Below are 16,726 nucleotides of genomic sequence, written 5' to 3'. Positions count from 1 at the left end.
CTCTGCCCCCCCCACGCCAGGTGGGAGAATAGCGGGAGGGCCTCCCGACATTTTTCACGCCCTCCTGCTACTCTTCCCCCCCCCTCCCCTGACCCACGCCACGAATCGGCACTCGCTGTTTTTTTACGGCAAGCGGCGATTCTCCGAGCGGCTGGGCCTTCACGCCCGTTTCAACACAGCAGCAAACACACCTGCTCGCTGCCGTCGTGAAACGAGCATCAGATGCCCGTTTGGGGCATCTAGAGGCCCGATTGGCACGGGAGCACCACGACTGTGCTCGGGAGGGGACAGGCCCGTGATCGGTGCCCACCGATCGTCGGGCCAGCGTCCAAAACAGACGCACTCTTTCCCCTCCGCCGCCCCGCAAGATCAAGCCGCCACGTATTGCCGGGCGGCTGAGGAGAAAGACGCCAACTGCGCATGCGCGGGTTGGCGTTGTCCAACCTGCGCACGCACGGCTGACGTCATCGGCCGCGTCAGCCGCCTTGACGCTTGACGTGCGGCCTTGATGACCGTCGTCAAAGCCGCGCCGCCGTGACGCACGGGGCCGCGCTCCTAGCCCCGCCCGGGGGGGGGGCGAACCGGCCCCGGAAGTGGGAGTGAAGGCTGCCATTGGTCACGGCCTGTCCCACGGCTGCCTTTACGATTCTCCGCATTTGCGGAGAATCTCGCCCTTTGTTCTTTAAAAAGGTAGAGGGTGTTTGTAACTTGCTTTCACAAAAAGGCAGCGGAAGCAGAATCTTTGAATGTTTTGCAGGCAGAGATAGATAGGTTCTTAATAAACAAGGGGGTGAAGGGTCACCAGTCAGATCGGGCACAAGCGTATTGAATTGCAGATCAGGCTCAAAGGGCTGAGTGGCCTGCTACTATATTTCTTCATAATGCTTCAAAATCTGAGATCACGTTCGTCAGCATGTCTTTAGCTAATAAGTGCATGGGTGTCGCATGGGTGGGTTTTTGAAAACCTTGTGACATAAGAACATAAGAACATAAGAACTAGGAGCAGGAGTAGGCCATCTGGCCCCTCGAGCCTGCTCCGCCATTCAATGAGATCATGGCTGATCTTTTGTGGACTCAGCTCCACTTTCCGGCCCGAACACCATAACCCTTAATCCCTTTATTCTTCAAAAAACTATCTATCTTTACCTTAAAAACATGTAATGAAGGAGCCTCAACTGCTTCACTGGGCAAGGAATTCCATAGATTCACAACCCTTTGGGTGAAGAAGTTCCTCCTAAACTCAGTTCTAAATCTACTTCCCCTTATTTTGAGGCTATGCCCCCTAGTTCTGCTGTCACCCGCCAGTGGAAACAACCTGCCCGCATCTATCCTATCTATTCCCTTCATAATTTTAAATGTTTCTATAAGATCCCCGTAACAGAGATTCTCCATCAAGATATACGGAGAGGGGTAGATGAAGCGAGAGACCTTGGTGTGCAAGTGCACAGATCCCTAAAGGTAGCAGTACAGGTAGATAAGGTTGTAAAGAAGGCCTGTGGAATGCTCTCCTTCATTGGCTGAGGCATAGAATACAAATGTATGGATACAATGATGGAACTGTATAAAACACTGGTGAGGCAACAGCTGGAGTATTGTGCAGAGTTCTGGTCACCACATTAGACAGGAAGGATGTAATTGCTCTGGAGAGAGGGCAGAGGAGGTTTACAAGAATGTTGCCAGGACTGGAAAATTGCAGCTAAGAGGAGAAATTGGGGTTGCTTAACTTGCAACAGAGAAGGCGGAGGGGTGACACGATTGTGGTGTACAAAATTGTGAGGTGTAGAGATAGAACAGGAAGGAGGAATCAGTTTCCATTGTAGAGAGTTATAAAACCATGGGTCATAGAATCAAGCATAGTAGCAGAAAGATTAGAGGGGACGCAAGGAAAAACCTTTTTACGCAGACGTTGGTGGATGTCTGGAATTTGCTGCCTGAGCTGGCGGTGGAGGCCGAGACCCTAAACTCTTTTTTAAAAAGTACCTGGACCTGCACCTAAAGGGCTGTAAGGTACAGGGCTATGGAGCGGGTGCAGGGAGGTGGGATTAGAAAGGGCACCTGGGTGCCTTTGGATCAGCAAGAACATGATGGGCTGAATCATTTCTATAGTTCTAAGATCTCACTCTCCATTACAAGTCTTAGATTTTAGTGAGTGTTCAGTTCCCTAATATGGTGGGTGAATCAGGGTCTTAGAAAAGGTCCACAGGAGAGCTACAGGAATGATTCTTAGATCGAAGAACCTCAACTTCTCAGTTGGCTCAAGGACCTTGGTTGCTTCTTCAGAGCAATGCTGGACTAAGGAAACCTTACAGCAGAGGTCTATAAAATAACTAAATGGGCTGCGTTTCTTGCCAATTAACAGATTGGAGAGGAACAGGAGACATGATGATCCATGCCAGAGTAAAACAGACAATGTTTGGCAGTTCCTCTTGTCAGAGAGTACTGAGCCTCTGGAATACAGCCAGATTACTCTTTTATCTTCAAAATTATAGGACGAGCTCTTCTGACTGTTTATGCCGACAGGATCTTTCCTTCTGGCCAAAAATGCACCCCCGCCACAGATTTCCCAGTGGATTCAATGGGACAACGTCAGGTCCAGAAGGTCTGGCAGCCAGCCAATGGCACGTCTCCTCACAATGCCGAGAGACACGCTGTGGGGAGGCCAGGGAATCTCGCCCATAGTGCAAAACCCATCGGAAGATGGGATTTCTTTTTAGTAACCCTTCAGCATGGTTTTTTTTTTGATAAACTTCTTGGTAAAATGGAAGCAATTACATTCATAGACATAGAACATAGAACAGTACAGCACAGAACAGGCCCTTCGGCCCTCGATGTTGTGCCGAGCCATGATCACCCTACTCAAACCCACGTATCCACCCTATACCCGTAACCCAACAACCCCCCCCCGTAACCTTACTTTTTTAGGACACTACGGGCAATTTAGCATGGCCAATCCACCTAACCCGCACATCTTTGGACTGTGGGAGGAAACCGGAGCACCCGGAGGAAACCCACGCACACACAGGGAGGACGTGCAGACTCCGCACAGACAGTGACCCAAGCCGGAATCGAACCTGGGACCCTGGAGCTGTGAAGCATTTATGCTAACCACCATGCTACTGTGCTGCCCATTCCTATTCCTGCCTATTCCTATAGTGGCAGCCACTCGCTCAGCAGGTTGCCAATTAATTATGCTAATGAACAGGAGTAAGCCATTCAGCCCATCAAATTGTTGCACATTCAATTCAATCATGGATAACCCGTACCTGCACTCTACTTTTACTCCATATCCCTTATTATCCAATTTTTAAAACTATAATCGATCTGATTCTTGGAAATTTCAATTTACCCAACCGGCTCCAAATTTGCATGATGAAAAATGTTGCTGATTTCATTATTCAAATGACTCAACAGATGTCCCCTCTTATTCTGGGTCCCCTCACCCTCATTTCCATAAATCACTATCATAGGCTCATGGATCTTGCATTTAGCTCAGACGTCACCCTCAGCCTTTACAATTTCTCAGATTGTAAAGTTTCTGTAATAAACTCCAGGTCCTCTGTGAACTGAAACTTGCGATGTTAGTTTTTAATGTGTTTGGGCTGGACCACACAAAGTCTAACCACTAATAAAGTTGCTAACTGGAGAAGATATGGAATGGTCACTACTTCTCACAACTCTGGAGGATGGGTTTTAAACAGATAATCGTGAGAACACAAGAATTAGGAGCAGGAGTCGGCCATCTGGCCCCTCGAGCCTGCTCCACCATTCAATTAGATCATGGCTGATCTTTTGTGGACTCAGCTCCACTTTCCGGCCCGAACACCATAACCCTTAATCCCTTTATTCTTCAAAAAAACTATCTATCTGTCTTTATCTTAAAAACATTTAATGAAGGAGCCTCAACTACTTCACTGGACAAGGACCAAACACAAAATAGAAACTGTACCAAACAGCACAAGAACCTCTCTATGGGCACAATCCAACAGCCATGCTGCGCCAGAAAAGCAGCTCGCCTCAGCACAGTGTGGCCGATAAAATCTAGGAGGCCTTGCTCCAGGGATCTACCCGGCTCACAACGCCGCGAGAGACCCAACGTGATCTCAAGAGATGTGGCGATGTAAATCCCACCCACAATCCCCCAAAAATAGGGACCAGATGGAACAGCACTCATTGGGGTCTGCCAGGAGATTGGAGGCCCCCAGGTGCTTGCCCTTTGGGGCACTGTGGTACACTGGCACAGCTGGTGCCAACCAGGCACCCTGAAAATGCCACCTGGAACCACCAAGGTGCCCAGGTGGCATGGCCAGATGAGGGGCACTGCCAGGGTGGCAGGTCAGCACTGCCAAGGTGCCAAGCTGGCATTGTGTGCTGGTGATCAGGCCAGGAGTGCCCTACGCGCGTGTTTGGAGGGGCGTGCGGGAACCCTCCCATAGTGAGTTGGGGCTTGGGGGCCTCAAGAGCGGGACACTATTTAAAAATGGTGTCCTGATCTCTCGTTACACTAAGGAGTTCTGGCGAATGGAGCTCCTCGGAGTATAAAACGGGGCTATGTGCAGTCTTAGCCGCATGCTCCCTGCTGAGGCCCCTTATTTAATGCGAGTGGCATTTTATAGCTATGTGTTTCTCGGTACTACGAGCGCTGGGAAACACGCAGCTAAAAGGGCTCGCTATGGGACTTTGTTCCCATTCAGTTGAATTGTGCCTGTATGTCATCAACAGTTTTGGATCAAACAACAGAATTGTCTTGAAATATATTATCTTTCAAAAAGAGAATGATAATGCGCATAGCATATGGGCTTACATTCTGGATAGAGCTTAAAATGACCATGCCAAAACTGCTGACCAGTGAAAAATTCACCTAGCTTACAGCCATTCTGTTTTTATGATGCTCGGCAATTAATCAAGATCGAGGACTCGCTACTGAAAAAAAAAATGACATCGAATGGAACCGAAAACTCAAACCTCACTGTCGTAGATTTGCAAAGCCTATCGGTGCAATAAGCAAATATCAATTGCAATGAACCTATTGTATAGAATTTAATTTCAACCTGAATCCAAGCACATCTTGAATTTCTGTCCCCTGGTTCTAGAGCTCTCTGCCAATTCAAACAATTTTATCCTGTTCACTCGATCTCTTCCCCCTCAACTTTGTACACCTCAATTAAATCACGTCAGCCATCTTTGTTCCAAGGAAAATAACACCAACCTATCCAGTCTCTCCTCATGGACACACTTTTGTAGCCCTGGCAACATTTTTGTAAATCTCGTCTGCTCTCTCTCCAGAGCAATAACGTCCTTCCTGTAATGTGGTGACCAGAATTGCACACAATACCCCAGCTGTGGCCTCACCAGTGTTTTATGTAATTCCAACATTATATCTGAATTTTTAGATTCTATACCTCTGCCAATTAACAAGGACATTACATAAGCTTTCTTAAAAACCGTGTCGACTTGCACTGCTGCCTTTGGCACCTGTGTATTTTTACATGAAGATCTCTCACTTGAAATAAAATGAAATGAAATAAGAATCGCTTATTGTCACGAGTAGGCTTCAATGAAGTTACTGTGAAAAGCCCCTAGTCGCCACATTCCAGTGCCTGTTCGGGGAGGCTGGTACGGGAATCTCCCCCTTAGTATATTCCCATTTATTGTGATGTACTCCCTATAACCGTTTGACCGCCCCAAATGCATGACCTCACACTTGTGTTAAATTTAATCTGCCACTTTATACCCCACTCCACCAACCCATCTAAATTATTTTGGAGATTATAGCTATCCTCTACGCTGTCCACCATGCGGCCAATCTTTGTGTTGTCTGCAAATTTCCCAATCGTGCTCCCCACTTCATGTCCAAATCGATAATATATAACACACAGAGTAAGGGCGAGATTCTCCGCAAGTGCGGAGAATGGTAAAGGCTGCCGTGGGACAGGCCGTGACCCACGGCAGCCTTCACGGCCACTTCCGGGGCCGATTCTCCCCCCTGGGCAGGGCTAGGAGCGCAGCCCCATGTATCACGGCGGCGCCGCCTTGGCGACGGTCGTCAAGGCCGCACGTCAAGCGTCATGGCGGCATCTAGAGGCCCGATCGCGGGCCTGTCCCCTCCCGAGAACAGTCGTGGTGCTCCCATGCCAATCGGGCCTCTAGATGCCCCAAACAGGCATCTGGCGCCCGTTTCACGACGGCAGCGAGCAGGTGTGGTTGCTGCCGTGGTGAAACGGGCGTGAAGGGCCGGCCGCTCGGCCCATCGGCCTTGGAGAATCGCCGCTCGCCATAAAAAACAGCGAGCAGCGATTCGTGGCATGGGTTGGGCGTGGGGGGGGGGGGGGGGGGGGAGAATAGCGGGAGGGCGTGAAAAATGTCGGGAGGCCCTCCCGCTATTCTCCCACCCGGCGTGAGGGGCGGAGAATCGCACCCAAAGTGTCCCAACACCGAGCCCTGTGGAACACCATTCGAAACAACTTTACATTCTGATTTTCTTTTTGAAAATTATCTCTTGGAAGCCACATTGACAAATATTGATTTTGATTTTGATTGATTGATTTTGATCCTTCCAATAGTTTTAGTCATTCTTCAAATCAATGGACACGATGCAGTGACACAATGTCACAATTGCACTACAGTATTCAGTTACTGGGGCATGTACAATTCCTATCAGACCACGATAACAAATTTGAACCTGACCTGGCTAAATTATACTGGCCAGGGACCTTGGATGATTCAATTCCTTTCGAACTGGGAAACTTGAGCTGCCACACACATGTTGATGCCAGAGGAACGATAGAACAGGAATAATGAGTCATTCCTTTCCCGAAAGCAATGCCTTAATGTCAAGACGCAAGGCTAGAAATTACTGTTGCATTCACAGGATGTTTCTCTGGAAGCTATTTTAACAGGGGCTTAATTCAGTTAAGACTTGCAATAGCAGAGGAATAGCAGATGAAGACGTTTCAGTTTTCTTCTATCATCACCAGAATTACTCGTCTACAGTAAGTATGGGGTGATTATTTTGGTTTGCTGTGACCTACCCCATTATTTTGGATTTCCTTTAAATTTAGATTACCCAATTATTTTTCTTTTCCAATTAAGGGGCAATTTAGAGTGGCCAATCCTCCTGACCTGCACATTTTTGGGTTGTGTGGGTGAAACCCACGTAGACATGGGGAGAATGTGCAAAATTCACAAGGACAGTGACCCAGGGCCGGGATTCGAACCAGTGTCCTCAGCGCCGCAGTCCCAGTGCTAACCACGGCGCCACCTGCCGCAGCCTCATTTTGGATTTACCGTTCGAAAACCTGGAGATATTTTCTAGTCCAGGGACGCTCCGAGGTTTTCAACCAATGGCTTCTATTTTGCTGGCTGGTTTCATTCACATCACTTCCTCCCTCAAATCAGATTTAAAAGATTATTGTGCAGATCAACTCCAAAAAGGAAGTGGAAGAAGAATGTCGGTGAAGAATGTGATGGATAGGAAAGGAACACAATCAGCTGTGGAGACAGCTCACCTGGGTCAAATTACATGGAGTCTGGTCCAGGAAAGGAAATTTTAGTCTCATCTCCACATTTAACACATTGAGATTTCAAATATTCCTTCATTTCTCAACTCAAATCACACTTTCCCTCTATTTCTCATTATTGGTTTCAATTTGCTCCCTTTCTCAGTTGCTACCATGATTCTTTCTTGATCTTGAAATAGTCATTTCATTAAGGTGATGGATTCCTGGTCGGTTGTTCACCAGTGTCCCAGATGGTCCACTGCTTTAGTGAGCCATCATCAGCTCTACCATTTGATCATGCTGCAGAAAGATTTACATTGAGCTGAAGGGAGTGGGAACTAGTGATGAGACTAGAACCAGAGAAAGATTACGGCACAGAGAAAGGCTCTTCAGCCAAATCACGTCTGCCCCGGCTGAGAATCGTTATTAAAAACTCTCTGCCTATTCAAATTCCACCGTCCAGTATTTTGGGTGCAGACCCAGGTACCTCATGGGTTTCTGCCTCCACCAAGTCAGGTAGAAAATTCCAAACACCTACCCATCTTCTGGGTGACATTTTGTCCTCATGTACCCTCTAGTGTTTCTACCAATCACCTTAAATCTCTGCCCCCTGATAACAGACCGCTCGGCTAGGAAAACAAGGTCTTTCCTGTTCACCCCACACTTTTGTGCATCTCAATTAGGTCATCCCTCAGTCTCTGCCGGAAAAACAACCCAGGCCTATCCAATCTCGCCTAGTTTCTAAGTACAGCCAACATTCGTGTAAATTTCCTGTGTTCGCTCCAGGACAGTTATGTCTTTCCTGTAATGAGGCTAGAACTGTACACAAATTTCAACTGTGGCCTAACCTATGTTTTATATATTTCCATCTGCACATCCCTGCCTCTGTATTCAATATCTCACCCAAGAAAGGAAGACATTCCATATGCTCTCTTTATTACCTTATCCACCTGTCCTACCACCTTATCCACCTGTCCTGCCACCTTCAGGGATCTGTGGACATGCACTCCAAGGGGTCTCACTTCCTCAACCCCTCCCGTTTACTGTGCATTCCTTACTTTGGCTCCCACCCCAACCCCCCTCCCCAAATGCATTCCCAAACACTTTTCTGAATGGAATTCCATTTTCCACTTTCTGCCACTCAACTAAACCATTGCTATCATACAGGAGACACCAGCTATCCTTCTCGCAGTTAACTACCCACCCAACATTTTTCTCATCTGCAAAATTCCCCATCAACAACAAACAGCACAGAGCCCCGTGGAACGCCACTGAAAACCGTTTTCATTCACAAATACATCCATCGACCAGTACCCTTTGTTTCCTGTCGCTGAGCCAATTTTGGATCCAACTTGCCACATTCCGCTGCATCTCAAAGGCTGTTGCTTTTCTAACCAGTCTGCCATGTGAGACCTTGCCAAATGCCTTACTGAAATCTATGTAGATAACATTTACTGCACTACCCTCTTCAAGTCTGCTTGTTACTAATTTATAAGACTACCTGCCCTGAACAAAACCATGCTCTGCTAAATTGTGGATTGGCTATGCGAAATTGCCTTAAGTGTCCAAAACAAGGTTAGGTGGGGTTACGGGGCTAGGGCGGAGGTGTGACCCAAGGTAGGATGCTCTTTGCAAGGGCCAGTGCACACTCGATGGTCCGAATGGCCTCCTTCTGCACTGTAAATTCTATGATTCTATGCTGCCTATCCCTGATTAATCTGTTCCTTTCCAAGAAGCTGTTTATTCTCTTGGAACTAATTCTATTTAATTTCCCACCACCGAGGACAGATTGACCTGCCCCTCGCACCCTTTTTAAATGATGGTACAACATTCGCAGACCACCAATCTTCTGACACCTCACCTGCATCTATCAGGGCATCTGCTATTTTCTCCAAGAGTCCTGTAATAGCCTGGGATACAATCCATCTGGCCCTGGTGATTTATCCACCTCCATGGAAGTCAGTCCCTTTAGTATTTCCCCCCCCTCACAATGCTTATGGTATCCAAGTATCCAATATTTAACACTCCTCCTCTTTAACTAGAATACCTGCATCATCCTTCATGAAGAGAGAGAGAGAAAGTACTCAGGACTTCCATTGCAAGATTCACCGATTATATAGACAGAAAATGTCAGGAGTAGCTTTACATAGATGCCCTTAGTGTTGGTGAGTCCACTACTGTTGCAGGCAGGGCATTCCACCCCCTTACTACTCTCTGAGTAATGAACCTACCTCTGACTTCTGTCCTATATCTATCTCCCCTCAATTTAAAGCTATGTCCCCTCGTGCTAGACATCATCATTCGAGGAAAAAGGTTCTCACTGTCCACCCTATCTAATCCTCTGATCATCTTGTATGCCTCAATTAAATCACCTCTTAACCTTCTTCACTCTAACGAAAACAGCCTCAAGTCCCTCAGCCTTCCCTCCTAAGATCTTACGAGGTGGTGTAGTTTAATTTGCTAAATGGAATCATACTTAGTAATAATAGATGGTATCATAGAATTTACAGTGCAGAAGGAGGCCATTCGGCCCATCGAGTCTGCACCGACTCATGGCCAAGCCACCTAGCCTGCACATCTTTGGACTGTGGGAGGAAACCGGAGCACCCGGAGTATAGAATGCTCAGACTGGCTGGTTGGGTCATTATCAGCTGGGGGCCCCAAATGCAAGACTTTGCTGCCTAGTTTAGAGGTGACTAAAACTAGCTTACAAAAATGATGAGCATCTGAACACTTGCTAATACAGTCTGGAGGAGTACTCGAAGCGTATGTTCCCAAACAAAAGTTTTGAACTCTGGAATTATGAACATTACCATCCAAAACACAAAAATGGCCTGTTGAGCAATACCAGGTTTTCACATGAGATGACGTTTCTGTCAATATTGAGCATTTCACTGATAGACAATAGGATGATGATGGATTTGACCACATTTACCGACCGTATTCTTTCCCTAACGAAGCAAACACCGAGGTCCATGGTGGCAAGTTTGTCCTTCGTTAGCTTTTACTGCCTCATCAGCCAGATTAAAATTTTTGGTTGATAAAAAGGGAGTGAAGAGTTATGGGCACTGACAGGAAAAGTGGATTTGAAGCCACAATCAGATTAGTGAACGTCAGAGCACGCTAGAAAGGTCAGTTCCTGCTCCTCACACAAGACAAAAAAAAAAGCTTAGTCAGAACCGAATTCCCACCTTGTAACCATTTCAATGTCCACCACAGTTTACCTATTTTTTAGCCTCTGTTTTAAATTGGTTTGCAAGCTTTTATTCACTGCATTCATAAAGTTGGACTGTAAAACCAATGGATTAAACTGCACGCCCCCCCAAACTATTTTTAAGAATCACTTTTAGAACAAGGTTTTTTGTTTTTAAATACATTTTACAGTTCCCAATCCCCCCCCCCCCCCCCCCCCCCCCCCCCACCAATACGGGGCAGTTTAGCGTGGCCAATTCATCGACCTAGCTTGTGGGGAGACACCACGCAGACATGGGGAGAATGTGCAACCTCTACATGGACAGTGACCCGGGGTCGAACCCGGGTCCACAGTGCCGTGAGGCAGCCGTGCGAACCAATGCACTACCGTGCTGCCCCCACTTTTAGAACAATAACAAGGAAAAAAATAGACACACTAAAATACAGCATGAATTGTATACTTTAAAATGTTTGTATGGTGCACCGGTACTTACAAGTGTTTTTTCTCTCGGGAGAATGGGTAGGAAAGGTTCTTAAATTCAGAATCGTCTTCTTCCACTTTTGGTCGCAACGGTGACGCCATTTTATGGCCGATTTTGGAAATTTTACTGAGAATCCCGGTTTTCTGCTTTACTTCGTACACCTGAAGAATTAATAGAAACAAAATGAAACACAGAACTTCTCTATTGCAATTAAAGCAGCACAACTTGGCCAGCATGTCATATCGAGCAAAATGTGCCCAGATAAATTATTAGGACAAATGTAGAAATTTTTGCTGATGACAAATTTCCAGAATTGGCCTCGGTTTTACTGGAGAAGCGATGACAACTAGCCGCTCCGGCCATCACTAATTCTCTGAAGCAAACAGCAACTTTTGAGTTCACAGATTGTACAGTCAAAAGTTGCCACCAGCGATTTTCCAGTGGGTACGCCACTGGTTGAAATTGAAATCATTGAAATTATGAAAATGTTCATTAATGCCTTTAGTTAAAAGTTAGCCCTTGCTAAATGAAATGAAAATCACTTATCGTCACGAGTAGGCTTCAAATGAAGTTATTGTGAAAAGTCCCTAGTCGCCACATTCCGGCGCCTGTCCGGGGAGGCTGGTACGGGAATCGAACCGTGCTACTGGCCTGCTTGGTCTGCTTTAAAAGCCAGCGATTTAGCTGAGTGAGCTAAGCCAGCCCCTGGCTAAATAAAGTATGACTGAACTTTAACAGAGCACGTAACTGCTAAACAACCTCACTGGGCCCGAAAGAGAAATTTTGTTTTGGTTGATGTCAGAGTCAATGCTGCATAGTTGCACAGTGGTTAGCACGGCTGCTCATAGCTCCACCGTCCCAGGTTCAATTTCGGCTTTGGGGGACTGTCTGTGTGGAGTTTACACTTTCTCCCAGTGTCTGCGTGCGGGTTTCCTCGGGGTACTCCAGTTTCCTCCCACAGTCCAAATATTAAGGCTGGTTAGGTGGATTGGCCATGATAAAATTGCCCCTTAATTGTCCAAAAATGTGTCGGTGGTGTTACGGTGTTTTGGGGATGGGGTGGAGGCGTGGGCTTAAGTAGGGTGCTCTTACCAAGGGCCGGTACAGACTCGATGGGCTGAATGGCCTCCTTCTGCACTGTAAATTCTAAATTATGACAATAAATTTCCATTTTTATTAAAACATATTTTAAAAATTTATTATAGCTTGAACCTTAAATCAACCTGCATGAAGCATTTATCTTGTGATCGGTAAAATTGACAAAAAAAAGCAAAATATTTGTGGTTCTTTTATTTCAAGAGTGATGGGCTGCTTATTCTGCATGATGACACCACTGTTGCTGGTGCCTAAAGATACTTTTGGCTTGGATCCAGATTTAAACTGGTGGTGGTGTCGGCAAAGGAGAAATCCATACCACTAAGATTGCTAGATATTCATAGAATTTATCATAGAATTTACAGTGCAGAAGGAGGCCATTCAGCCCATCGAGTCTGCACCGGCTCCTGGAAAGAGCACCCTACCCAAGGTCAACACCTCCACCCTATCCCCATAACCCCACCCAACACGAAGGGCAATTTTGGACACTAAGGGCAATTTATCATGGCCAATCCACCTAACCTGCACATCTTTGGACTGTGGGAGGAAACCGGAGCACCCGGAGGAAACCCACGCAAACACGGGGAGGATGTGCAGACTCCGCAGACAGTGACCCAAGCCGGAATCGAACCTGGTACCCTGGAGCTGTGAAGCAATTGTGCTATCCACAATGCTACCGTGCTGCCCGCATTGGTGGGTAGCTTACCAAATGCAGCCTTTTCAAAATGATTTTTACACAATGCGAGTGCCACTAACTACGCCAGCATTTATTGCCCATCCCCAATGGTCCCAGCGAAGGTGGTGGTGAGATGCCTTCCGTGAACCGGTGCAGTTGGTGTTGTACAAACACCCACAGTGCTGTTCAGGGTGTAGTTCCAGGATTTTGACCAGGCGATAGCAAAGGAACAGTAATATATTTCCGAGACAGGATGGTGTAGTTTGGATGGGAACTTCCAGGTGGTAATGTTCCCATGTGTCTGCTGATCTTCTACTGGATGGAACACAGGAATCAGGAGCAGAAATTGGCAATTCAGCCCTTCCAGTCTGCCCCACCATTCAATCAGATCATCTTGTGGGTTTAGAAGGTGCTGCCAAAAGTACCAGAGTTCCTTCAGTGCATCTTGCAGATGGCACACATGGCTGCCACTGTGTGTCAGAGGTGAGGGAGTGAATGCCTATAGACTGGGTGTCAATCAAGCAGCCTTTTTGTCCTGGATGGTGGTGTCATAGTGTTGTTGCAGCTGCATACCCCAGGCAAGTGGAGAGTATTCTCTCACACTACAGACTTGTGCCATTTAGATGATGACATGCTTTAGGGAGTCGGGTGGTGAGTTACTCACTGCAGGATTCTCAGTCTCTGGATTGCTCTTGTATCCACAGTATTAATATGACTAGTCCAGTTCGGTTTCTGATCAATGGTACCCCCAGGATGTTGAGAGTAGGGGATTCAGGAATGGTAATGCCATTGAATGCCAAGAGGAGGTGGTTAGATTATTCCTTGTTGGGAATGGTCATTGCCTGGCATTTGTTTGGCATGAATGTTAATTGCTACATGTCAGCCCAAGCCTGGATATTGTCCAGGTCTTGCTGCGTTTGTCCATGCTTGAATCAAGGTTGCAGTGAGGTCAGGGAGTGAGTGACTCTGGTGCAACCCAAAAGTGAGGTTATTGCTAACTAAGTGCTACTTGACAGCACTGTCAATAACCCCTTCCATCACTGATGGAGAGTGGACTGATGGAGCAGTAATTGGCTGGGTTGGATTTGTCCTGCTGATGGGTAGATCCCAGTGTTGTAGCTGTACTGGAACACCTTGGCTAGGGGTGCGGCAAGTTCTGGAGCACAAGTCTTCAGTACTATTGCGAGGGCCCAGAGCCTTCAGCTGTTTCTTGGTATCATGTGAAGTGAGTCTTATTGATTATAGATTGGCATCTGTGATGCTAAGGACCCCTGGGGAGGTGAAGATGGATCATCCAGCCAGCAGTCCCATTTACAACACATCAGGATTTGGTTTTTAACTTTGATTATTCGTGAAACATCTCCCTCAGGAATTTAAATCAAAATATTATTCAGCAGCTAATCTCATCTAAATTTAAATCACTTAGCCGAATATCACAACTGATCACAGCAGAGCTTACAAGAGGTTTTTTTAATAAATAAACGGACGGGACTCATCATTTAAGTAAACAAGCTTCAGAACCACCAGTCAATGATGATAACTCACCAGCAAGTGGATAGCCTGCTTCAAGGCACATTCCAGTCTTTAACACCCCAAACTTAGAACACTTTAAAAAAATGAAATTGTTGGTTTAACCCCACCCCATCTTTTCTCCACAGCCTTTTATTGTTTTACCATTAGGTGTGCAATTGGATGGATTACATAGAATGTACAGCAGAGAAACAGGTCAATCAGCCCAACTGGTCCACACTGGTGTTTGTGCCCCAAATGAGCCGCTGCAACTTGATAGCATAACCTTAGTTTCCATATGCTCCACACATTTTCCTATCTTTCCCTTGAATGCATCTGTCCGATTCACCTCAACTATTCTTGGCAGTAGCACGGTGCACATTCCCACCACTCTCTGGGAAAAGCAGTTCAGGCTGTACTGGGAAGATCACCCTTGGCATTGCTCATGGATAGAGTACTGTACTGATGTTGAGTCGCTAACCTCATTTGTTGCTTTAAAATGTCTCCAATGGAGGAAAAAGTGATCCATGAGCAACTGTTCAAGAGGCCAGTTAGTTGCTAATTCTCATTATTTGATGTCTTTTCATAACCTTCGGGTTATCTTGAGATTTTTTTTTAAAAAGTGGATAACTAACGCTCTTTCTTTCTATATCTCAGGTGTGTTACACAACATCCTGGGGATCTGCTAACACAATTAATGTGAGTACAGTAACAGCCTCTCAATTCCAATTAGTTTAATCAAAGCACCACAGTTTAAAAAGAAAAACATACCCTGGGGAAAAGACGTTTCAGTATATAATGTGCCCATGTGTAAGCATTGGTGGCTCCTTGTAATCTTGTTGATATCTATGGTGATTTTGTATTCCATTACAAATATCCATTATTGAAGTTTATTCAGGTTGCAATACTGCATAGCCCACTGATCTGAATCTAGTAGTTACAAGCTGTACAGTGCCTCACATACATGCCAGGATCAAGGACAGACTATAAAATGCAAGTGTGCAAACTTGAAGACAGCTTTCCATTTCCCAAATCCTCAACTCTACCAGATCACCGCGTAAGGGCATTTGAAAAGAGAAGAGTGCCCATATCCAGCATTGATGTGGAGATGCCGGCTTTGCACTGGGGTGAGCACAGTAAGAAGTCTTACAACACCAGGTTGTAAGACTTCTTACCATATCCAGCATTAACTCATCTGTATGTTGGGAGGGAGATTTGCCCAGGCCAGCTTTTGTTGGAACTGTTTTCAGCTGCATGAAAAACTATGGAAGCAAAATTCTGAACCGCCTATAGGGCACGATTCTGTGCTGAGGGTGGGCTCCCTGCATCCCAGTGTAAATTTTGGGGGGGGGGGGGGAGAAGAGAAAGACAGGAAATAAGAGGAAAGAAGAACACCTTAACATAGCCAGCTTGCCCAGTTTTAGTTTTTCGGGCAATGGCCTTTAATTACTACAAGGTGGGACTTGCGTTGATTTCCAAGAGGACTACAATAGCCTGCATGGGACCTCCTGTGGGGGGGGGGGGGGGGGGGGGGGGAGAATGATCATCATCCCGTGGTCCTTGCAGAGTACCAGCTCCCCGGCTAGGGGATCGGTAGATGCCAGCCAATTGGAGGCACACTGACAATGCCAGGCAGGAGCAGTGGCCACTGCTGGTGCTACAGACAGGCCAACAAATTGGTGTTCAGTGATAAACCTGGATATTCAGTCAATTCCAACATCTCATCAAGGGCAGGCTGACAGGTCCCAATGAAGTGGGTTGGGGACATGTTGGACATTGGACCCTCTAATTGACAGAGGGATCGGGAAGGAGGCAATTCACCTTGCCCCCCTCTTCACTCCGAATTAGACCTGTTGGGTAACATGTGGGTGCCGACCTCCTCTGCTCCTTGTTATATCAAATTTTCAATGGGCTAGCAGGTGACCTACCCATCCTTGCTTGGCTGTCTATAAAATTGCCGTGTGGACTAGGGTGGGCATGTCGCTGATAGCATCGTACCCTAATTTTATGGGTCCTCCCACCTGTTTTCCTGCACAAGGGTGGCCTGTAAAATTCAGCCCCAAGAGCCAGTCATGACTCAGTTTCATCTTTTGCACCCAAGTTAGAGATTGTGGCTTCATTTTCCACTCCAGAAACTGGAACTCCAAAATCTAGGCTGACACCCTGATGCAAAACAGAGGGAGCAACGCACTGTCGAGTTCTGCATTGTCGGATGAGTCATTAAGCAGACTACCCTCTCAACTGGACCCAAAATATCCCATGGCATTTCGAGAAGA

At 46.5% G+C, this 16,726-nt stretch overlaps 1 protein-coding gene across 8 annotated transcripts in view; it reads right to left on the bottom strand.

Moving 5' to 3' along the window:
• ano1a (anoctamin 1, calcium activated chloride channel a) overlaps positions 1–16,726 on the bottom strand; it is a 290,522-nt gene that overhangs the window by 172,636 nt on the left and 101,160 nt on the right. For 7 of the 8 annotated variants that reach the window (XM_038808410.1, XM_038808412.1, XM_038808413.1 and 4 more), the window contains one exon: positions 11,183–11,331. The exons of the other annotated variant lie outside the window; for it this stretch is intronic. In XM_038808410.1, the coding sequence (XP_038664338.1) occupies positions 11,183–11,331 (149 nt within the window). The remainder of the gene's footprint in view (positions 1–11,182; positions 11,332–16,726) is intronic. 8 annotated transcript variants of the gene reach the window in all.

Source organism: Scyliorhinus canicula, chromosome 9, assembly GCF_902713615.1.
Source record: "Scyliorhinus canicula chromosome 9, sScyCan1.1, whole genome shotgun sequence".
Classification (NCBI taxonomy): Eukaryota; Metazoa; Chordata; class Chondrichthyes; order Carcharhiniformes; family Scyliorhinidae; genus Scyliorhinus; species Scyliorhinus canicula.
The sequence above is the reverse complement of the archived record's forward strand: the minus strand, read 5'-3'. Positions and strand labels throughout refer to the sequence as shown.